We start from the raw sequence: 25,092 nt of genomic DNA on the forward strand, positions 1-25,092 counted from the left end.
CTTCCTCGCTTATCTCCCCTGCTCAACACAAATTGAATAAATCCTGTCTGACATTTCGGTCCCTGATTCTACAAATGACTGTACATTACTGGCAAAGATCCCAGTTCAATAGGAAACACTCGTATGCACAAACCTTGTTACACCATGTGCCAGAGATGGCCGGGAATCTGCCACGCTATATTCCCACTGCACTCATAAATCCCCGTAATGCCCGGTGAAATCTGCATTTCAGGGTCGTGAATGAAGGGATCCTTGCATTTACTAACCTATCGATCTGCGAGCTTCAGCGTGTATCAGGTGGAACGGGACGATAGATGCGTTCATTTACAACTTCAATAAAATAGAAGGAAAACAAACAGAGCAAGCTTAATGAAAAATACCTCAGCTTGATGAAAAAGATCTAGCGTTGTTTTCAACAGTCCCTCCCCTCTGTGGATCAATCATGCAGGAAATAATAAAGAGAAGCTCGGATTAGAAATATGCACAAGGGCAAACATCTTCCAAAGCAATCAACTCTGTTTAGAAAATATCTGTGAAAATACAGTACCGTGCAGAAGTCTTGAGACAAGCCACATTTCTTTAGAATTTGCTTCAAATGACTGAAATGTTCTTGTAAGTTTTTAAAGGTGGTCTTGAGCAATAGTTCTCCAGGCTTTCTGAAGGTCTCTAAAAGTTGGTTTTTTGGACATTGGCTGCTTTTTCACTCATTTCCAGTCCAGTCCTTGTACCGGACCATTTTCAGTACAATGTTTTTGCTGTTTATTTGTTAATGGACGTTACACTTTATGAATCATTTAAGCATAAAAAGTCACCTAAATCAAGCGATGAACCAGTGTTGCATCTGCACATAACTGACAACTTAGCAAATTGTGTTTTTAGACACTTTGTTACTAGCAGCCTGTTGGAAAATTTAAAAAAAAAAAAAAGTTCCCATTTATAAGTCGAATCCAGAAAAAAAACCCGTCAAAGATAACACAGTCTGACAGGCATGAAATAGCATTTTTGCACCAAGAGAAGAAATAGCACGGCTAAAAAAAAAATACTATCTACAGCAGATGAAAAGTAGCTCAAAGTCGTGTCTTTAAGAAATGGGAACAAAACACAACCCAAGACCTGAGATGCATCTGGACCTTGTTCTTGGTGGAAGTGTGTCTGTCAAGGCAATCCTTCAAGAAGGGAAAGTGGGATAAAAGACTGAGGTGTGCTAAATTACACAAGACCTCAATTGAAAAATGAGTGACAACGGGTCTTATAGTGTGGTAAATGGTAAATGGATTGGTTCTTATATAGTGCTTTTCTACTTTACTAGAGCACTCAAAGTACTTTATATAACATTCACCCATTCACCTCCATTCATATGGCACTTTTTTCTATGCCTAAGTACTTTCTAACTTTCACGCTGCAATGAATGCATTTGGAGAACAACCTGGGATTTAGCATCGTGCTCAAACTCCTGAGCTACAGCCACCCCAAGAGAGTGATGAATCAAAATTTGAATCTAATGGCTCGAATCACTGTCGATATGTACAGAGGAAGTCAGAAGAGAGCTACAACACTGAATGTCTACATTCATCTGTAAAAACACTGCTGTTGTTGGGTTTGGGGATCTTCTTAAAACACTAAGATCAATGATTAATGGTCTTTGATCAGTCACTTGGATAAATGACGAAACATTTCTCCCACTGAAAACGCTACGTCCAGATGAACAGAATCAACCTTTTGGGAGTTATGAACACAGTTCACGTTTTTGCAGTAGCATTTGGGAAGTGTCTGAGTGGCTTCAGTTTCATTTTTCAGCACGATAATGATCACAGACACATTTTCCTAGCAAAATATAAAGAGTGGTGGCTCAAGACTTTTGCTCTGTATGTCTCTTAAGAGATTAACGGGGATGATTAAGGGGATTGACAACACTGAGCTTTAAAATAATATAAAAAAAATTTGTGTGCATGTGTCAGTGCGATACTAGAAGGCTACCTGGTGAACAGGTACATGTTGTAGGCCATACTGGCGAGGCTCTGGCTCTGCCGGACAATTTCATGCTCCTGGTCCTCCCACTTTTCCACCTCTGTGTCTACATCTGACGACAGAAGACGAAGTTCCAGACCCAGCTTGGCCATACTTGTCTGCTCCTGGGCACGCAGAAGCGCAAAAGGAAAAAATAAATAAATAAAAAATTTAAAAACCACACAAATCTTTTTGATGAAGTGTAATTGATGTCTTTTTAAAAGTGTATATTAGCCAGCATGGTACTTTTCACTTGTTTACACACTCGGAAAGCCTGTAATCAGCATAATCCTGCTTTCTGTGGCGGTACAGCGTGTGAAAAAGTGCTGCCCAACAAAATTGCAGCACATTACCATACAAACTCGATCAATTCTTCAAGAGAGTGACACAATGTTTCCTAGAGATGAATATACTGCTGCCAAAAGACGGTACAAGATGAGACGTGATGTATTGTGCTGAAAGCCCGAGGATTTGGTGGTGTGTGCGCTACCTCTGCATCCAACTTGACAGCCTTGGCAGTCTTCATGTTCGCCAAGTGCTTCTGTGGAGAAAAAGAGAGCGGTATTAATCAGAGGATTACAAACGTTTGTATCATTGAGACATTTATGAGGATGAATGGTGTGACACTCACCCCAGGTCTAGGAAGTGACAAATAAGGCCTTTTGTCTCCTAGGAAGAAAGAGTTATTGTTGTTATAAGGACAGCGTGTAAAAGTACTTGGATCTAACTTTCAAACAAATACGTGCACACAGACGCAGCACACGTGAATACACTCGAGTATCTACTTTCTGTCTCTGCGTGTGTGACCGAGTGTGCAAACAGCAGAGCTCGTCAGAGCGGTTGTCCATGACTCGGACACTTCTGGTTATTGGCACAATAATAAATAGAGAAAGTGTAAAGAGGTGGAATGAATACAGGGATGTTCAATGGCATTGATGTTACTCCTTTGATAGAAAGCTTCCCACGGTCTGTGATGACTAATTTTGAAAAGATACATTCATACTGCCTGCCTTAAGTTTTATTAATACAGCTGAAAATTTCAAGAAGAAAATGATTCATCAAGGTTTCTCATAGAATTGGATCTTCTTTTCTTTCCTTTCTTTTTTTTGTCCCCCCCCCAAAGTTAAGACACCACAGATGGCACATTGACCTCTACTCCCTTGCCCTTTATAACTCACCCATACTTGTACTCTCCTTTTACCACAACTCACCTGAATGGACACAGACAACCAATGAAGTGATTTCAACTGACCTCGCCTGCCTTCAAAGACGTCGTTGATCTCTCTCAGCAGCAGAGCCATGTCACAGAGCTGCGACTCCCAGGCCTCGCAGAACACCTCCAGGTTCTCCTTTGCAATTTTACTAGATGGGTGGAGAGCCAGCGTCTGGGCTGCTGAGATGATCTGAGCAGAAGAGTGAACAATTCTGATACATTCTACATTCATACATATGCTGCTGTTGATCTAAAATGTAAACCAAGTGCCTGTGAATGAAGCTCATAAATTGAGCTTGTATAACTGTTAAGTATTTAAGGACTTATCATCATAAAATGGGTTCAGGCAGCTAAGTACAGTTCAGCATGAGTCACGCTGAAGCGGTTTCACACATATGTAGCAATTTATATCTACACTTCTGGTCCTGACATCAAACTGACGTACGATGTTCGAAAAATTTGACAAATATGAAGCATGACCACCAGCGCACTTATTCACCACCTCCCTTCCCCCAATGTCCATCCTCTACAGTGTAGTATTTAATAGCCAATTACCCTCTGGGCCACCCCCGCATTACTCTGGGTGCAGAGAGAGAGAGAGAGAGAGATATCACCACTACCACCATCATGCCGCACGGTTATTGATTGGCTGACCTTTGAACTTAGGAGCGGATTCATTACTGCGGAGTCATGTGGGGCCTGACATTAGCGCTGCAAGGCGGGAACATTCTACATTGCCGGATAATTACGGGCATGGATGGTTTCTAAGAGCAAACATAATTAGATCTGGGATGAGGGACTAAGTGGACAGCATGTTCTCAGCCAAGGACTGAAGATGTGGGAGGAAGACTGAGATGGGAAGTTAAGCGTCTACTTTTCCTCCGTATTAAGAAGACTATTACCCATGTTTGATTTTTACACCTGAACCACAGAATGACCAGTTTGACTTAATAGACACACAATTAAAGTGCTGAATGGAACGACCCGTATCTGCAGTTTAATTAAGTCAACTTTTATTACTTACCAGACTCTTTACTCCCATCTACTGCTATTTACACATTCGGTCAAGGGCGTATATTAATAGTGCTGAATTTAATAAAGTAATTATTTATACGGATAATGTTTAGACAGATTGTGTTACCTGTGGACCAATGACATGGAAGGTCTCCTCAGCGTGTATGCAGGTGATCTCTAATGGCTCTGTGCCCGACACATGGCACAACAGCCGACACGTCTGGAGTGAAACAGATGGAAAATAAAGCTTCTGACACAAAGCATACATGAGGCAATCCCTAAAAAGAGCAGTATGTATACCCCCAGCACAAAAAGTCCACAGCTCTAAATTAAGAATGTGCAATTCTTTTTTTAAAATACTTGACATGTTTGTGTGAAGATTGTGACGATCCAGTTTTGCCCTCTCCCACAATGGTAAACAATCCTTCCAAAAAATTCCTGGCTGCAAATCTGAATCAGCTCCACTTCCATTTAATCACTTCTATTTGGACCAATCTCTTAAAATGAGGCCAACCTGGTGAAGTTTTCATGCAAATCTGTCCTTAATGTTTTTTGAGTAATTGGTAACAAACCTGTCAGATCACATGACCTTGTTGGCAGAGGAACATGCTAACGGCATGACACTCGGCGGCAAAAACGCAATCATTTGGCCAAATGATTAAAATTATAGACAAATGTCTTGCATAAACTACCCTTTGTGCTCAAGCATTGTGGAATCTCACCTATTAGAAACAAAATCCCTTCCATTTTCACCAATAATCCACTCAAAGTCATCTTCTGAGCACCTCAATGATCAGTATTGTTTTTGATTTTTAACATTTTAAAACATTTTTTTTCTTTTAAGCACCTGTTTTTTTTAATGTGCTATTTTAATTTTTTTATTTTATGAGTATGTTTTCCTAAAAAGGCGCAGTGATTACTGTGACATCAGAAGGTAATGAACCAGATAAATGCAAACATTACTACTGATTTCCATCCACAGATTCAAGTAGCCGTCACCCTCCTACTAGTTCCTCTGCTCCCTGTGCCCCTGATCCCACCTACCTCCACCAGCTGCTCCTTCTGCTCAGTGAGCGTGCGCGAATACTCTGCCACTTCCTCCAGGTTTCCCTCGGCGCCTGCTGCTTTGAGAGCCCGCAGAGGCAGCTGCTCCCCATGAACTTTCAGCAAATCTGAGGCTCGGCCCACCGCAACCTTGTGGAGCTGACGGAGTCAACAAAGGTTAAATAAAAGAGCTTTTAAAAAAAGGCACAAATGAGAATGATCATTTGAAGAGAAACGGGGACAAAAAAACCAAACAAAAAAAGGTAAGAAGAGCAGAGGTGACACAGGCAGCAGCAGGTGGGCTGAGGTGCTGGGAAAATAAAAGCGAGGAAAGCAGCTACAGAGGCACCACCAGCAAGTCAGAGGCATTTCAGTTATGTCCGATTCTGTAACCGGGAACATCTTTTCACAGTCAGCAACAGACTGCTGCTCACCTCACGTCTGAGGTCGCTGACACTCTGGGACGTCTTCAGGATGGCCACCTCCATGTCCTTTGTGGCCTCTTTGGCGTGGACAGACTGCTGCTCCGATGACAGAAGAAGAGGAGAATAAAACATGAGACACCGTGTGCTTTTACATGCTCCATCCATTAGATAAACATGCAGCAGAAGACTAACACAAACACAAATTTACATGAGTAGAGTATGAGATATGACTGGAAAAAGAGAGGAATTGAGTGCATTAGCAGCACAGGTTTTGATATTTTAATTACATTTGTGGCTCATTATATCCTGGATATGAGGAGAGAAGAAGGCATTAGAGCGCATGATTCAGTGCAATATGAATAAAAAGATTCAAAGCAATTACATAATTGAAGTAATTCACTGCAATTTCTCCAAATTTCAGACAGAAATGCTGCTAAATGTGCTACAACAACACTGAAAAGCACAAATTAAAGATCCTAGAGTATTTGCACATCTTTCTCAGCAGTTTGAAAACATTGCAGTGTTCCAGTCCCCACACGACCTTCAGCTGCAAAGGCTTGATGAGGCAGTACTGTACAGTTTTGCAGCAGTAGCATCTCTGTGTACTCCGAGTACACTGGAAAAAAAAAAAGTTTACAACTAGAAACTGCAACATAATGACTTGCGTTTCGCAAGTCCATCAATTCTGAAGGCCAAGGAGCCACCGCTGAATGAGGAGGAACACAACATTTTCTTTCACAGCTCAATGAGCCTCGGTAAAAACAGTGATTCAGGTGGGTTATTATGCTATGTTGTTCCAGGAGAGATGTGTGAAAAGAAACTGAGGAGGCAAGGTGAATGAGTAAGTGAGTTTGTAGGAGGAGGGGGGCCTAATGTTAATGTGTGTGGGTCTGCCTGTATGAGTTTCTGTCTGCGGAGCTGTGTTTAAACAGCCACACTGCATGCTGCGCAGAGATAAACACAAGATTGTTTCCACTTGAGAATACATTTATCAAAGCCTGACTATTATGTTCTTTAACAATTTCTTAATATTTAAATTTTTCAAATCTATTACATTTTGACTTCAGAATTTATCTGAGGTCACTGTGGTGGTTTAAATGTGCTTGTTTTGTCTGACTAATAGACTAAAAACAAATGCAGTGAATGTTCATACAGTACTGGCTCCAAGGAGCCAGACTGCTTTTGTAAAATGGTATTAAGCAATAGTTCTTCAAGCTTTCTGAAGTTTTTCTTTTGACATGGGCTGTTTAAAACTCATTTTCCGTCCAGTCCTTGTGCCTGACCATTTTTTTGTTTGTTAAGTCAAGAGGCCTATCAATCATTCAAACATAAAAAGGGATCAAACTACGCTTAGCAGACAACTTAGCAAAGAATCAAAGTTAAAATGCATCATCAGACACTGTTAGTAAAAGCCAGTCACCAAAACACATCATTTGTTCCCCAAAAAAATATTTCTGGACCAACCTAAAGAGCTATTAACGGAAAACTCTGCATCTCTCATAATTGTGTGCAGTGTCTCTTTAAAAAAAATGAGGAAATTGTGTGGAGGATTGGAGAAGTGTCGGGTTTTAAAAATAAAAATTAGATGAACAGTGTCTGCAGGTCAAGCAATAGGAAAAAAAACCCAACCGACACAGAACCTGTTAGTGGTAAGGTGATCTTTTCATCAGCACTGTTGGTCAAAGCCTTATCAGAATTGGCCTGAGGTTTGCCAAATTACACAAGAACTTAACTGAAAATCAGTAGCAACTGGTCTGAAGTTGGGAGAAAGGTGCAACAGTAATAGTCTACAACCATCTGCAAAACATGGTGGAGGCTCCGTCTGTCTACAATCTGATTTGATCCACCATGTAATAGCATCTGGAAAACATCATCGGTGCAGTAAAAGCATACTTAGATAGGAAAACACAGAAAGCAGCACTATCAGTCATGGATTCACCTCTCCAGAGTCTGTACCGCAACATTTTTTAAGCATCTTGGGATGTGATCATGATGACAGAGAACAGAACTAATGGCAGCCAACATCCAAAGAAGGGCTTTGAATGTTCCTCAAGTAGCCTCGACGTCTATTCCCGAAGACTATTTCAACAAATTACAAGAAAGCTGCCTAAGAGAGTTCAGAACAAAAGTCGTCATGCCAAATATTGATATTCAGGCTTATTAGAATTGTTCTCGCCTTATATTCTGCATTTCCATATATGTTTGCAGATGTTTTTTTAATTACTGCACCCATTTCCTATTTTCGTAGCAAAATATAAAGAAATTAGGGCTGCTCAAGTCTTCTGTACAGTCCTGTATATGATAAACAGCAGTCTTAAAAGGATCAGAATAAATACATATTGTATTTTCTTTGCAATAACTCAACATCAGCATCTATAGCTCCTACTCTTTGCATCTTTTTAACCTACTAATACTTGAAGCCTCTTATAGAATACTTGAAATGTGCAATTCCCTTGGATTCTTTTTCTATTTATCCCTTTGTATACTCTGTATTTATATATGTCTCTGTATTTATATATCTGTATATATGGTATATTTCTGCTCACATTCTGTAACTTCTGTCGGTGCTGTGCTATTGGAAACCGAATTTCCCGGAGGAACCCACCCGAGGGATTAATAAAGTTTTATCTAATCGAATCTGATAAGAACTTGTGGATAGTCTTTATACAGAAATGTATGGTTTTTTATGAATATTCCTGTGTCTCTGTGTACATCTGTGAAAGCCTGTCTGCATGTGCCAACATACCGCCTCAACCCAGGCGTGTACCAGCTGCTGGGTGTCCTGGCGCGCCAGCTGGCACAGTCCAAGGATGGCCTGACGCTGCTCATGACTGGTGTAGGCCGAATCAGTGAAGTCCTCTGTCCGCTCGACCAGAGCCTCCAGCTGGCTGGACATGCTTTGCGGTGACAAGGAGTATAGGTTCTCCCGCAGGCACTCCACACCGGACTGCAGAAGGCAGGGTGGGAGGAAAGTTGGGAATTGCGGTGAATTGAAGGAACATTTGGAAAGTAGATGAGAAGAGATTAAAAGCAGCTGGGACGATCATTAAAAGCAATAAGCATCTCAGGTCTTTTCATTAAAATACTTTCCTCTTTCTTTTATCTCAGTGGAAAAAACCCCTCCTTAAAAATGTTTTTACAAGTATTCGTTTGTTTCATCTGCACATCAGCGCACACGGAGGAGAGAGAAGATTAGTAAGCATGAGGTAGGTTTACTGGTGATTCACTCAACCGTATGAGCCAAATTACTAAATGAGTAGGTCTGCTCCTCTGTGTTGATTGTTTGAGTCACATCTGAAGCTACAGCAAACACCGTGAATGCAACAAATGCCAATTGTGCGACCACAAATCAACACTCCAAAAATCTGATGATGAGTAACTGCTGTGACGCTTAAATAGCGCTTTGCATTAACAAAAGAGGATCACTACTTAACTTCACGGGCTAACACACGTCAGCGTCATTAATCTGAAGCCTTCACCATGACTCGTGCGAAGTGTAATCTCTAAACCTACCTTAAATTCCTTGATGCCATTGTAGATGCTGGCAGGAAGGATCCTGTTCTCCCCACAGCTCCGTGCTTCAGTGACAATCTCGATGACCTGCTCCAGGGCACAGCGCATTCGGTGGAACACGGCGTCTTTGTTGATCCGCGCCGACTCACAGTCTGGGTGCCTCAGGCAAGTCTTTGGTAGGGATAAGATGTGAAATGTCAAACCTACACCCTGTCGTTCTCTTCTGAACTTCTGTCATTTTTCATGTTTTTCAACCACAGATAGTATTTTTCTTTTATGATGATGTGACTTTGGTTGGTGTTAATAATAAAGCCAAAGTGGGCCAAAAATCTTGAGTCTTGAGAAACCCGAGAAGGCTTTAAATCTTTAAGGCGAACAGAATTTATAAACCTTGCCTCGAGGCCCAGTGTTGGTGGGCCGGCGGTTTACCTTGGAGGCTGTGAGGAGCATCATGGTGCACTTCTCCAGCACTGCTCTAGCTGCTGCCATCCGGGCTTTCTTCTTCTCATCCTTCAAGTCCTGCAGCGCAAACGCACACACACACCAGATGGCTTTGGGTGGCTTTACTTAAGTTACGGCGTCTTAGAACTCTCAGGGTGAGCAAGGGACATGAAGCATCAAAGCTATTCAACAAATCTTTCATGCTGTGTGAAGGGACGCCCAAACGAAACACAGATCCGTTTCCAAGTTACACACATGAAACTTAATAGGTGAGCTGTCATCTATCAAAAAGAGATGCTACCGGAATAGAAAAGTACATACACTGTGGCTGACCTGCCGCATCTTCTTTGTGTACTCCGCTCAGAAATAGGCAGCTTGAATTATGTAGATACTGGATTTGGAAAAGGCAGCTGAATCAACTCCTTTCTGGGCACTTCGCCATAGATTACAAAGACGGTGTGATTATCTGTCATTATTTTTGCCTCTGTGCTCGCCTGGCCTCAATAGATGAAGATGGTAGATTTTCTAAAGCAATGTGTGCGCGTGTGAGTGTTTGAGCTGGAGTTGACACTCACACACACACACACAAAACAGGGTGGCAAATGAGGGGAGAGAGCATTAACAGCAACGAGGAGCGTTGGAGAGAGACGTGACGTGTGTGTCAAAACACGAGACCTGATGAAATTCAGAAAGAGGGATGGTCGATCCTCCCCTCCCTGTAGAGATATCGCAGCCGTTGCACTTTGCATCAACTTCTGCAGGCAAAGCGCTTTATCTGCAGAGGCTGGATGTATGGATCAAAATAGGATTAGCACTCTCTGACAGTACAAAGTTAGCTGCCTGAAGTTGGACTGTTTTTGAAGCTTTGAGCAAAAGTTTTGTCTTGCAAATTTGGATAGCTGATAAACTGCAAAGAGAAAGGACTGCTAAAAGCACAGCTCAGACTCGTGTTGCAAACTGTATTTGAGAGATGTGAGTCATAACTGACCAGTGCATTTCTTTTATGGATTGAGACATTGGTTGGGAGAATAAATAGACACTGAAAGAGATGAAGAAACTTGATGGAAACAAAAGAAACCAGAGGAAGCCTTGTTACTCTGTAATTGTTTGATTTGCTGGGGAGTGTAAATATTTGACACGTGTGTTATTGATTTGTTCTGAGTTTGCCGGCACATTCACAGTGTAGGTACATGAGGTTTTAAAGTGCAATTTCATCGCCTGCTTTCACATTCAGAAAATCACGTTTACGAAATCAATGTTTGCAAGATTAGGCCGATATGAATAAACAAACATGTTTTTCAGTGTTGCAGAATTGAAAAGACTTCGGATACAAATTTGCAAGCGTTTTCATTTAATGAGGGATTTTTTTTTTTAAGTAAACTGAGGATTTTTATCCTCTTCAAGCAAAAAGAACCAGATTGTGTTTCTTAAGATGCCACTCACATTCTGTCTGTCTCCCGTCAGGTGAGCAAACTCCACCATCTCGTTGCCAAACTGGCTGAAAATCTGAACAAATTCCTGGAAGGTGCTGACTCTTTCCAGATGATCGAGCGTTACCAGAACCTGAAAGCAGGAAGAACATCAGAGTAGCACTGGAAATGGCCACATAGTTTGGTATCATAGGCAGTATAAAACCTGGTCGTTGCTTTTGGGTTAGAAAGATGAAGCCACTGTGGAAGTGCTTTAAACCTGGATTCTACTTGAAGGCCACCGAATGGTGACCGGTTTTACAAACACATGTCACACTCTGAACGCATGACAATCATGGGTGACAGTTTAGGATCAAGTAAATAAGGACTCGGTCAAAAGGCCGAGAGGCAGGTCTGCAATCATTTGGCAACCACCAGTTGTGAACAGTGTTTATTACGTCAAGCAATAATTTTCATCCACGACCACTTTTTATGAAAAAACAAGACGATCACTTAATAAAAACAAATGCACGAGCTCAGACGCAATGTTGAAGTGTCCTGACACTTTCATCAATGAATAAAAACAAGATGAAAATGTTCTGAAAAGACAATTTCCAATCAGAACTAAGTTTGGATTGAAGGTGATCTAATCAGATGTAATCCCCTTCGTGCAGTAAGGTCAGACGCACACATTTAATCTGCTGTTGACAAACAGGGTGCGAAGGAGCCAAGCTCCTTGTTTGTCACCCACCATGTGGAGCAACTCTCACGGTAAAAACACAAAACTAAAAATAAATAGAATTCGGAGGCTTAAATTATGACTAAACCTAAATGTAATTTTAGTCAAAAGACTAAAGCTAAAGCAAAACCAAAAACAGCTGTCAAAATTAACACCAGTTGTGAAGAAAAAACAAATATTCCCCGAATAGTTGGTGAATGGTTGCTGAGGCAGTCGTGTGGAAAATGAGTGCCAAAGTCGGAGTCATGCAGGTTGGCTAGGACCTGCCTGTAAGGAAAAATAAGAAGTCCCCAGTCAGTTAGCAAATAACTTTGGTTGCTAGCATATTGATGTGGAAGAAATGGACTTCTCTACAAACACTGTCCAGCTACCCTCTGAGCTGCAGTGAAACTTCATGGTTAAAAAGGTGCAACTTTTATTTTTGAAGATGAAACCTCTCCATTTCCGATGCGTGTCCCACTTGCAGACAAACACGAAAAAACTACAGGAAACCACGGCAATCTGGTAGCAACCAAAGCAGTCACTAGGATGTCTTTGGTGTAGCACTTTCTTTTCAACCAATTTCATCCAGCAATAGTCACAAACCTTCAGGATCCACTGCCAGCAATGCCAATAATTACCAGTTGGAGAATAAAAATGTTTCCCATAACAACTGGTGGTATCATACGCAATGGCCAACAATTGAGCAATGAGTGCAAGACATCATACGAGAAACCTGAATTGAAGTTTGAGGGAAAGAATGCCTTGACATGACCTCTGTTAGAAAGTTCCTCGTGACTTTGTGGACCCAGTCACTCATTTTGGGTCATATTGAACAAAAAATTAAGTCTATTTTCAAATCTTAGTCAGTGGATACCGGAAGATTATCCATGGTAAGCTCATTGGCTATTGACAAGTGATTCCCAGTTAGCCAATGAGCAAGCTATTTCACACTCCTTGCCGCAGTCGGGTTTTTGAAACCAAATTGGCAACATTTAAAATGATCTCTGTGCTTCAGAAAACGGTAAAAAAAAAAAATTCATGGCAGCGACATTCATCTTTTATACTGTCTATGTTGATGAGAATATTAGTAGGGAGACTAAAAACATGATTTGCCATACTAGAGTAAATATATGCTTTTATTTCTGTCAACCTCATCCTGCCGTTTGTTGCATTGACAGTTCAATGTGATAGAAGTGTATTAGCAGTATCTTTTTTACATTGATTTGCATTACATTTATGCTAGCCAATGAGGCCATGCTAGCATACCGAGCATAAGCAGCTTTTATCCATGCCATGCAAAGAGGAGGAAGAGGTATAATTGCGTTTGCCAATAATGGAGAGCAGGGGGCTGTCGACTGTCTGTCGAAACGAGGCTAACCAGTCATGATTAGGGCCCATTTCCATTCTTGACTCATTCTACAGAGCTACATCTGTATCACATTGTCTGGCTAAGAGCATAGCCAGGTACGACAGAGAGAGACAGTCTCTGGTTCTGCGTTTTTATGTGGTTGCTAAATGTGCTGTTTCCCTTCAATTACCTCCAGAGCACTTCTTCAGAGAGCCAGTGCTTATCTGTTAGGACATAAAGGACTCAGGATGGAGTTTGCTAGTGTGTGCGCGTGCGCACGTGCATGTGTGTGTATTTCTGTGTGGACCAAAACGTGTAGAAGATAAACAAAGCAAGCGAACCCATTCATGTGGTTATATGGCTATGGCTCACGTCCGTTATGACTCACCTTGTTGCGTGATGTGATTATCTGTTTGATGACGATGCGGTCGGCCAGCACCAGGACTTTGGTGACAGAAGAGAGGAGCAATCGAGCAGCCTTCACCATCGCTGTCCTATCACTGAACACTGTGACACGTCCATCCAACTGGGACGGCAAGGCCGAGCCAACATCTGTCAGCTGGGCTATGGCATCACCTGTGAGGGACAGCGTGGGTCATCAAGCCACAATGGTAGAACTTTAAACCATCTGAGATGATACACTGTTTGACATTACTTCACCTGCAGATAAAGATGAATGCTATATTAACTGTTATGAGTGTTCTTTTTTATTCTCATCCAAAAAAAGCCTAATTGTATGTTAAAATAAAAGTAGTTTCACTAAACTTAATCTCTGAGATCAAACACAGCTTCACACATGAAAATTAAATATAGTTTGTTTTTTTGACATCAGTTCTTTATAAGCTTGTGTATATTGTAATTATACCAACAGAGGTTTTTTTTGCTATCCACCATCTGTTTTAGAGGGGGGTTGTTTCTACACCTCGCCAAATACGTGAGCTGGAAACAAAAAGAAAACAGGTTATTTTGAAATGATCTATTGGCCGAGAAGCAGGGGGGGGAAAGAAGAAAAAAAAAAAGTTGTGCTCGGTACAAGTCTGCTTTTTAAATGCTTTTAATGTGTTTATGTTATGTAAGAAGACCAGTTCTAGTTGGGCTATATCCAGCAGGGACATTTTTTGGACTTTTTAACTCTGTTTATAAAAACTGAAAAATCAGATTAGGCAGTGAAAGGTCAAGTCACACGGCCCAAAAGCTCACTTTGAAGAGGCCATGGAAACTTGGTTGGCCCTGAACACTTTCTGACTTTGTGTCAGGCTATCCAAAAAGGATCTTATCCTATTTGTGGAGTCAGGCACAGAACATGCTGCAGGGTTTACATATCCCATCTGGCCTGGAAGTACTCAGAAGGATTTGCAGGATGTGGCAGGAAGAAACACCTCTAGGGCTATTTTTCTGTTGCCTTCTGTCACTGAGATCTGGACCCAGATAGGAGGAAGAAATTGGACGGATGGCCAGTCAATTGATCATGGCCTGTTAGTTATGACACTGTTATGTTGCTCCAGTGTGTCACTCTTCACCTCTGGCAGTAAAGTCTTGGACAGACTGGAACTTAGCACATTAGCATGTCTGCTATTACAACACAGCCCCCAACTTACTGGTATGCTTCCAATGTGACTTGTTTTAAGAGTTAAAAAAAAGTAGTTAGTTCAGATAATACTAATACATAATGCTCCAACCCCCCACCCCACCCCCCAACCAGAAAATAATAATTGCTCATGTCACTAATAAATGAAGGAAACAACTGAGAAACTGACTTTATTCCAGCCTATGGTTCAGTAAGTGTTATTATCTTTATAGACCACATACAACGGACCTGATGTTGTACCCAACTTTATTACAGTTGCACAATGGTTAAAAGATTGCCGGCATCACACACCACATTGCCGGCTCCTTTAGATGATCAGACAACTATTTAGACAGATATGGCTAACAACACAAAAAGGACTCACAGCAGTGTTTCTCTTCGGCTGGGCGGTTGGTCTGTGCTTATGAGAAAGCTGCGAGCAGCTATACCAGAGGTCAAGCAATCAGCCAGTTCCGAATGGGCACACTTTGGAACAGACTGTGCACTAGAACTACCCCCAAAAGGGAAGAATGTAGAGTTATACAGAGCAGGCTGAAAACCCATTACCAAAATATCCTCTATCAAGAGGAAAATGTACAGAGTTAAGAAATCCCAGCAAGAGTTCAGAGTTCAGAAAGGAAAGGGAAGGGGATAGGTCGCTAGCAAGTGCTGCAGCTTAGCTGTCCATTATGTTTGGCTGGTCCTTTAAAAGAAGCTGCAGTGAGGAACTGATTGCATCCGACAGGCTGCTTTTCAGTGCCAGCTCTGCTAACCAGTTAAAACATTTGAGGCCCGCCTCACAAAGAATGCTGCACAACCCCCCCGTGACCACGACCAGGGTAGATAACAGAGGCCTGATCCAACTCTCGCCTCTCCATTAGCAGAATATAAATTGTGCCCGGCACAGATTTTCATAATCTTGAGTTGAAATCAAACCTATCCTACTGAGCCTTTACGTGTCAAATCTATCTGTTCATGTACAAAGCAGTTTTGCCCAACACAAAAAGTTGTGTGCCGTGTGAATGAATTCTGCTTTTTTTCCCTGAATCATCGACTCTTTATTGATAAGTGAAAACCAGACGGTGTAGTCTGTTGTATGCTGGTATATTGCCTGGATCAGGCACATTACACTTAGAATCTTATATAATCCCACTTTCAACTACATAACAACTTACAAAATTAATATGTACCCCACCACCTCAGTTGTACTGTGTGTAGTGCAGGCTAGTGCAAGTGATAACAACTATCTAAACTAAGGGTTGTGAGAACATTTGGAATCTGACATCTGACAGGAAGCCAGAGAGTGTATAGGTGCCAACATTGCTGTAGCCGTGTTTCTGTGTCATTCATATGTCATATGCTACTTAGATAAAACATTTTGATAGTTTACTTTACGCAAATTCATTCTCATCCTGATCCCATCTACCCTTCTTTGACATCTTGGGAAGAAAGGGAAAGGCAGAAATCCGGGAAATGTGAGAATGACACTAAGAAACTGAGTGAAACTGACAGAGATCCAGCACAGATTGCCTTCACTGACCTGCCTCATTGGATCCCTGCGACGCGCCGATGATGGGTAGCATCTAATTAAACTAGTGCTTTCAGCCTGCTTTTATTTCATTCATTACAGCGCACACAAGGCTGAAGCCTGCCTGATTAAACTCTCCCTGCGGCTAGGTATTAGAGAAATGTCAATCCTTCACTAACTAGCCCTGCTTTCTCCCAGAGACTTTAACAAAATCTAAGAGAAAAGACCTTTTTTATCATCCCTCAAGACGCCTCCATTATTTTATTTTATTTTTTTAAATAGTCAGAGACTAGGAAAAAAAAGGGGGGGAAAGTTTTTTTTTTAAATCAGGGAACAATTGTACCGACTGTCAGTATAAGTATGAGGGAAAACTGTGAAAACACCTCCCTGAGAGGAAAGCAAGAACTGGAATAAATTAGTCACAGTGGGCAAGCAACACACACGCACACACAGGTGCACACATACACTTTACTTGGTTTTACCTCAGCGCACACAGCTTCACAAACACACACACACACACACACTTTCTCATCAGTCTATTCTCCTCCTCCCACCAGCGCTCTCTTTGTTTGAGTTTTAGCAGTCTTTACAAATCAGCACTGTGAGAGGATTAAAGCTACACAAGCTGGTTCCCACAACATAAACCTATTATCACGGTGTTGAGGCTAAATTCGTATCCGCTGCGATATTGTTTCCGGTTTGCTCTGTAGAAGGCTAAATGAGGTCCTTGTTTTGTCTGATAAGATTGCAAGAGTTGGCAGAGATGAAGAAAAGTTACACTTGCAAGTGATAACAACTATCTAAACTAAGGGTTGTGAGAACATTTGGACTGACAGGAAGCCAGAGAGTCTATATTTTTAGACAGGATCTTAAAAAGGCAATACAAAGGGAAGTGCTAAAAACAGTGGGAAAAGCAAATCTCTCACAAAAACATCACCTTGTCTTTTCAATCTTCAGTTAGAGCTAACAGTTCGCTCTTTCTTGTCTTTTAACACTGGTGGCTACTTTTTTGACCTCCTCCTAGCATCTCTCATCAAACCCCAGGTACAGGTTTCAGTGTCAACAGATATGTTATGCATTTCTAGCTTAGTCATAAAGAAATAAATAAAAAGACCGTAGCCTTGCAATGAGCAGGAAGAAAAAAATTAATAAATGAAAATGAGACTGGCAGCCTGTCCAGGGTGTACCTTGCCTTTTGCCCTATGATAGCTGGGATAGCCCCCGACCCTGATAAACATAAGCAGAAGAGGACGGATGGATGGAAAAAAAATGAGGGGTTTCCTGGTGGGTGGTAACCTGTCTTCAAACAACTGTCTGTCAGACAGACTGGTGAAGGTTTACAAACAAATGCCATTTAATTGCCAACACGTTGCAATCAGTCTGAGCTGAGGAACACGACTCGTCTGCAACCCGTCTCCTTACTACAGGAGACTCAAATCAACTTTTTCTTGGTATATTCCTACATAAAACAATAGTTGCAGATTGCGTAAGTCAGCAACTATGTCACTATTTCTGGAGGAATTTCTGTTTCAGATGTATGAGAATCAAACTGGACTCTGAATGTAAGTAATTAATGTGAATTTCTGTGTATGTAGACAGCAACAGATTTTCAAAAGATGCTACCAGACTTACAGTTTGTGCTGATTTATCACCGTAAACTGTTGTATTATAGAAAACCGACTGCATGTAACACAACCCAAACTAATACCAGACTGATAACAGACTAGCTGCGCCTGGCTGCGAGTGGTCGCAAACTTCGATCCTCTTTTCAAAGCCAATACTTTAAATGGCAAAGAGATTACAAGCTGGGGCGGTAACAAAATATTGACCATGTGCTATAGTCTCCAACCTCCATCTCAATAATGAGATGGAGGTTAAAGCAGGTTTAAATAGCATGCATATGAAATTTGCCGAAAACATCCAAACAAATCTGCTCCGATCTGCTCAGGGTTATGAAGAAATGGTTTGCACTGCATCCCGGGAGAGAGGGCAACTATTAAATGCTCAACTCAACTCCAGGACCTCATGAGCATGTTTTAGAACTTGGGCTGAAACCCTGAAATGTTCAGCATAATAACTTTATCAGAAAAATCCCATTAGGGTATCCAATATTATATAATCTGTAGTATTGCTACTACTACTAATACCACTAATCTTAATATAATGATTGTAGTGTATGTTTGTATGTCTGTGCCTTAACCTAAGACACATTACATAGAATGTTTCATCCATAATAATTAAACTTCCAAGGACACCAGGATTATCCACATCGATATAGCTTTTGGGAAGAATATTTACAGAACACTTAGATCTTTACAAATGTAGAGATGTTAGTAGAGAATCTCTCTTTAGAGATGCAGCCGTGGAGAGAAATCAACACAGAAAAGGTCAATTAATATAAATCGATGGGAAAATATGATTGGTTCTTCAAACAGGTTATAAATATGTATCTGCATAACAAAGAAACTATCAATTTCTGTTTGAGGTGCTGAATATTAGGGGAACTACAACCCTTTTAATCTCACCAACAGCCTGCTGCATAAAGTCTCCTATTTCCTTCTATCAGAATCCATTATGCAGTGCTTCCCAAGCCCACATACACACGTTAATTCCCTCACTCTACACAGCACCCTTGGGTGCAGTAGCACTTTTTCATATTTTACTTCCAACCTAATAACGGCAATGTGTTTAGAGCACTCTGGAGGTCCTCTGGTGTAATACTGTTTGACAGCCAGGCTGTTCAGACTAATCGAAATTTGATAAAATTTGATAAGACTGAAGCCTGAAGGTGATGCTCGATGCTTTATGAAACTGCCGTTGGTTGTCTTAACAAAACACTGATGAGAAGCCTGCAGCTTATTGGATAACCAGGTCAATACACCCTCAGTGGAAAAAACAGAGCATCATAAAGAAATGACCAAGTTTACTACAGGAAAATAAAGGATCCATCACGAAGAAGCCTTTACGATAAAAAAAAAAACAACCCAACAACACTTACTTTATACATCAAACACATAAAAAGGAGTGAAAGCTAGAAAACAAACACTCCACTATGTGCTACGTTTATGTGCAGCAGTTCAGTAAAAATGTCAAGTAAGAACGAGGCCCAACCAAAGATGCTCACCTGCTCTGCGAGCTTCGAAGCAGGCTTGACCCATCTCATCCTTCAGCTCCTGGTTCTCTGCGGCGATGGCCTCCCCGACTGCTACAAAACGCCCCACTGCTACACTCACCGCCTGGCCCACCCTGTGTATAGCTGCCAGGGTGCGCTCTGACTTCTTTGGCTTGTCTTTGTGGTTGATCAGAGTGGTGATCTGCAGGAACGAGTGGAGAAAGGAAAAAACAGGAAAGCAGGACAGCCTTGTTAGAAAACAGATTCGGCTGTAATTCTCGTGCTTTTGTTTAAAAAACAGTGAGGAGGGGGTGAGTCTTTGAGCAACGGGCCAGTTTTTGAGGCTGTAATATAGTTTATCCTATAGCATACACCATCTTCTATAAACAATATATAGCATCTGCCATATGTGTCTGTGGGACATGCACCCAGTACGATAGAAGACCAGTTACAAACACCAGTTTGCTCATGTTTACGCACATCTTCTGTGACCTATACACAGAAACGCGTGCACAGAGACAAGTCAGGTGGGCCCTTTAGTGGTAATTGAGAATATTAATAATAAATGAGCTGGACCAATTAGCATCCATTATTTATTGATCGCTTCTATTCTCTCCAGTTGTTACTATCATCATCACTTTGAGTATGTGGCTACGAATGAGGGGCACGTGTGTGTGCCAAACCATTTGGGTCAGGAAATGGCGGGTGGTGATTTTAATTGGTCTATGGCTGTAGGTGGTCCAAGTAGGGGTGGGGGGGCTTTTGTGGTAAAGTCTTTGAGGGGCTGCAGAACCTATGCTGCCTCTGCTGAGTTCAGATGGCTGAACAAACAGCATCCTGACACAGGAATGTTACGCAGCAGGTTGTGGATTTTCCTCTGCCAAAAGATTCTGAATGAGACCCTTTGAAATGTGACCTGATAGATTTAAACGACTATAACACATTTAAATATCAGATGTCTTGAAAAGCTGTTTCTTTTAATAAAAAGAAATTTAAAAAAAAAACATAAAAAAAACCCCCACAAGTGTGTCATCAGGAAAACTGTTACTTTCTTACTCGTACATTTGTAATGTAAGGTGTGAAATGCATTCGGCGTGACTGTCAACGACCAGCGCCATCTCATTCTGTGCAGGATTCTTTAATGTTTGCTCAGATTTTCCAACATTCAGTTCATCTTTTTTTTGTGTACATTGCAAATCATTTTAAAATATGTTTCATGCAGCTTTTTCTGCACAAAACACATATCTAGAACGTTCATAACCTAAACCATTGAAAAAAATACTTATGTACTTCACAAATTTACAAATATTTATCTGCATGACAAAGAAACTATACATTTCTGTGCAAGACTTATACAGAAAAACTCAGCCTTACTGTAAAATCTAAGTATCTGTGTAGATTAAACTGTGCTTTGGCAGTCCATTTCAATGGAGTGGGACAATGGAGCCCTTTCTCTTGAAGAGACACTCTTTGAAACATTGCGTGGAACATTTTTGCCATGTAACTTGTAATTTATTTTGCCGTCTTATTTTAAGATTTTATTGGTGTTCACTTCGGTGCTGATTCACCCAATGTCAATTTAGATTTGATTAATTTCAGCACCAGGAAGATAAAACAAAGAATTCTACAAGAAAATTGCCTGTAAAGACAATTTTAATGTTTTATTTTCGTTTGTGCACACTGTACACAACCTCTCATCATTTCCTTACAACAAAAAAATAGGACAAGGATGCATGTGTGTTTGTCCTTTTTTCCCCCTTTGAGTGCTGTTTACTGTTCAGTGATTTGTGTTACTTTGACCCTTTTGCACTCCAACACATTTGGGGGTTATCCTTTCATTTTAGTGTCCTCTGTGGGTTACACAAAGGTAGAAGCCGAGGTAGAACATGTCCGGTATTTCATTCAGACTTAGTGTTTCTCAGACCCTCATGATGACTTGGAAGTCTTTTGTTTGCTCGTAGAAAATACTAAAAATATATTTTACTTGAAGACGAAGTACCTTGATAATAATTATCACGATTACATTTCCACCACATAATCTTAAGCAAGGATTTTCTTCTACCTGCCCCACCGCAGGGTGGGCAGTCAGCAGCTTGAAGCGCTCCTTTGTAAACCTACAACCAGCTTTATGAGCCAAACAGCACATCCAACAAGGCCACAAAGTTGAGTAGTTAGTTTAAGCACCACAATATACAAGCAAAACACACACCACCTGGATTTGTTCAACAGAGTTATACTGGAAGGTATAAAAGGTGGTTTCTTGTCCCTCCATTGTAATGATAATAACTTATATCAACAGAAAGAGCAGATGACATAAATTTGCAGTTCTAACAATGTCAAAAATTTAGACGTAAACATTCACCAGACACTTAATTAGCTACACTGGCTCAATAATGCAAATCTAATCAGCCAATCTCAAGGCAGCAACTTGTATTTAGGCAGGTAGACATGGTAAGAAAGCAACACTGACTCAAATAACTACTCATTACAACCAAGGCAGAGGTCCTCTGAATGTACAGCATGTCAAACTTTGAAGCAGATGGGCTACAGCAGCTGGAGATTGAGACTACAATTCACACAGCCCAAAACTGGATATTAGAGGATTGAAAAAATGTTGTCTGGTCTGATGAATCTCAACATTCAAATGGAAAAGTGAGAATTTTGGCATAAACAACATGAAAGCATGAATCCATCCTGTCTTGTATCAACGGTTCAGGCTGATACAAGCGTAATGGTGCGGATCACATTTTCTTGGCACACTTTGGCACCCTTGGAACCAGCTGAACATTGTTTGGGCATCAGACCCTACCTGAGTATTGTGCTGAACATGTCCATCTCTTTATAATCACAGTGTGCCCACCTTCTGATGGTTGCTTCCAGCAGGATAATACTGCATCTCAATCCAAAAGATCATCTTTGAGATTTTGTTGGAACAGGAGATTCATATCATGGATGTGCAACCGATGAATCTGCAGCAACTGTGTGATGCTATCACCTATATACACACAGGCCAAAATCTCTGAGGACTGCTTCCACTACCTTGTTGAAGCTATACAATAAGGAATTAAAGCAGTTCTGAAGGGTCCAACCCAGTACTAATAAAGTGGTCTCTGAATATATATACCGTAATTGTCGGGCTATAAGCCGCTACTTTTTGCACAAGCTTTGAACCCTGCGGCTTTTAGTCAGGTGCGGCTTTTCTATGGATTGTCCATGATTTTTGTGATATCGTAAGACGATTTGTTTTGTTTGTTCTGCTGTTGTACGGCACTACGTTGCCTGGCGGAAGGATCGGGGTTCAAGAGTGGTATGTTGGTCACATGTCCATCCGCCAGGCAACATAGTGCCGTACAAGTAGCGCGAAAAACAAACTTCAAAGTAGCGCTATGCGTTCAGCGGGAGTCGTGGATGACCAGCGGCGATAAACTTGCGAAAAGCAAGTTATGCTCAACACCACCAGTGGATTCTGACAGCGTGGAAAAGTGTGAAAACATCCACGATCACCAACGGATTTCGAAGGGCTGGACTGCTGCATGATGAAGAGGAGGACACCGCCACGGCCCTTCAGAGGGTGTTCGACTCTGACACTGACAACGAGGGTTTCTTTGGTTTTGAAAGTGACAACGAAGGAAAGAAGCTGAGAGTGGATGACGAAGCCATCCTGAGCCTGTTCGTTTCCGACACTGGAGAAGAGGACTTTGGTGGTTTTAGTGCGCAGGAAGATGGTGGTGAATGACTGACTTTTCTTCTCCGTGTCACTGCACCTGAGCCTAAAAGGTAGTCCGAATCTATTTTTCTGGTGTGCTGTAGGTTACTGTTATGTACTATATTTGTTACTCATTTATGAAGCACAGCACATGTGCAAATATGTACCCATAACTTGTTTTTCAAAATATTAATAAAAGGGGTGTGTCTCCAAACAGCCATCTCTTTCCTGACAATTCGCTTTGTGCATATTCTCTTACATATGATAAGTCAACATTGAAACACCTGCGGCTTTTGGTCAGGTGCGGCTAATGTATGTACAAAACAGGATTTTCCCCTGATTTTAGCTTGTGCGGCTAATATTCAGGTGCGCTTTGTAGTCCGGGAAATACGGTACACTATTGGTTTCACATGATAAACTGTACTGGCAGCTACAAGGCTGAAATAAATCATCTGTGCCTTGATTCTCTGTTGTTTTTCTCTACACGTACCCCTCTTTCACTTGTCACAATTTTTCCCCTCATTCTCCATCCGATGACACACTATTGTTTTCAAGCAAGATCATGACCCTGAAGCGCTCTTAAAGCCCTTCTTTTAGTCTGTCACTCGTCACTTTATATATTGCCTTAGTACAAGAGGCTCTCTTCCTGCAAGCCTAGTGTTTTTCACTGAGTCATCCACACAGAGTGGGATACTCCTAACGAAAAAAAACAGTGCCGTCTGGCTGGACATTATGCAGCCTATCAGAAGATATTAGATCACTGTGACACATGATTCACATCTACGTCATAAAGAGACTGTTGTTCAATATTAAGTGGAGTTCATGTTATACAACAGACCTAATTGTTGCTTTTGTGATGTAAAATGCATTTCTGATGACTGAAGCGTTTCACTCAGCAGGGTGCATGCATGTCTGCACAACACGGTGCGCATGCTTTTCCTAAAAGACTTGTACAAGGAAAGGGACGTGAACACACACGGCACGAATCCAAAAACAAGCTTCCGATCACAGCGAGAGCACAATGGAGGGAGCTAGACTTTCAAGTGAGAGGAGAGGAAGAGAAAGTGACTGAGGGAAACTGTGTGAAACAGACAGAGTGAAACAAAAAGAAGGTTAAAAGTGACACAGAAAGACACCTCCAGTACAGCTTCCTGTGTTAACAAAAAAGCTGCAGCTGAGGTTGAAAGAGTCGAACAAATTTAACACTGCGGGTCTCTGAGAAACAAATAGAGACGAAAAGATCTCAGCGAATCACAAAGGGAGAGTTGGATTTCCTCCATTAGGGATTACTAGGTGGGTACGTTTACTGGGCTGTGCAAACAGGAACAGAGCAGGGTGGAGAAAGCATAATATTGATACAGTGCCATCGCAGAAGAGAGGCCTCTGTGTTTGTGTGTCAGAGGAACTTGACACAAACACAGAGGGAGGAGAGTTCATGTTCATTTTACATTTATTTTTCAAAAAGATTAAATTTTCAGGTTTTTGAAAAAACTAAATGGCATTTTTTTAGGTGTTTTAACTTATAGCTACTGGAAATCCAGTGGATACTTTTGCATCCCAAATCTCACCTTCATATGACTTTATATTTAGGCCCATTTATAGAAATTACCTCTAGACCTGAGCAATACTTTCTGATGTCTTGATTTGAAGAATTAAAACTATTTTGAGGTCAAAGGTTATGATTTGACTGTATTTTACACACCTGAATACTCTCTTACAATTTCAGCCTTCTTCACTTCACTCCTCTGACACACACGCACGCACGCTGTGTCTGAATGCCAATGAGCACTGAACCAAGCAGCATCGGGCCCAAAGCCTCCAAACCCCACTGAAGATTTACATAGTATGAAATCCAATGAATGAGCACAAACGTTGCTCTAGATCAGGGGTGCCCAATCCCGGTCCTCGAGAGCTACCGTCCTGCAGCTTTTAGATGCATCCCTACTCCAACACAGCTGAATCAAATGGTTTGATTACCTCTTCAGCATGCCATCGTGTTTGGCAAAGGCCTGATAACAAGCCATTCATTTGATTCAGCTGTGTT

At 41.3% G+C, this 25,092-nt stretch overlaps 1 protein-coding gene across 1 annotated transcript in view; it reads right to left on the reverse strand.

Moving 5' to 3' along the window:
* Nucleotides 1-25,092, reverse strand: part of ctnnal1 (catenin (cadherin-associated protein), alpha-like 1) — a 55,559-nt gene that overhangs the window by 4,795 nt on the left and 25,672 nt on the right. Inside the window, exons 2-15 of the mRNA XM_080862807.1 lie at nucleotides 19,355-19,544; nucleotides 13,524-13,711; nucleotides 11,101-11,220; nucleotides 9,646-9,735; nucleotides 9,217-9,387; nucleotides 8,450-8,650; nucleotides 5,713-5,799; nucleotides 5,279-5,437; nucleotides 4,362-4,454; nucleotides 3,260-3,410; nucleotides 2,639-2,676; nucleotides 2,498-2,548; nucleotides 1,978-2,132; nucleotides 381-429 (exon numbers count right to left, since the gene is read on the reverse strand). Coding sequence (XP_080718933.1) covers nucleotides 381-429; nucleotides 1,978-2,132; nucleotides 2,498-2,548; nucleotides 2,639-2,676; nucleotides 3,260-3,410; nucleotides 4,362-4,454; nucleotides 5,279-5,437; nucleotides 5,713-5,799; nucleotides 8,450-8,650; nucleotides 9,217-9,387; nucleotides 9,646-9,735; nucleotides 11,101-11,220; nucleotides 13,524-13,711; nucleotides 19,355-19,544 — 1,743 coding nt within the window. The remainder of the gene's footprint in view (nucleotides 1-380; nucleotides 430-1,977; nucleotides 2,133-2,497; nucleotides 2,549-2,638; nucleotides 2,677-3,259; nucleotides 3,411-4,361; nucleotides 4,455-5,278; nucleotides 5,438-5,712; nucleotides 5,800-8,449; nucleotides 8,651-9,216; nucleotides 9,388-9,645; nucleotides 9,736-11,100; nucleotides 11,221-13,523; nucleotides 13,712-19,354; nucleotides 19,545-25,092) is intronic.

Source organism: Rhamphochromis sp. 'chilingali' (assembly GCF_963969265.1).
Source record: "Rhamphochromis sp. 'chilingali' genome assembly, chromosome: 17".
Lineage (NCBI taxonomy): Eukaryota > Metazoa > Chordata > Actinopteri > Cichliformes > Cichlidae > Rhamphochromis > Rhamphochromis sp. 'chilingali'.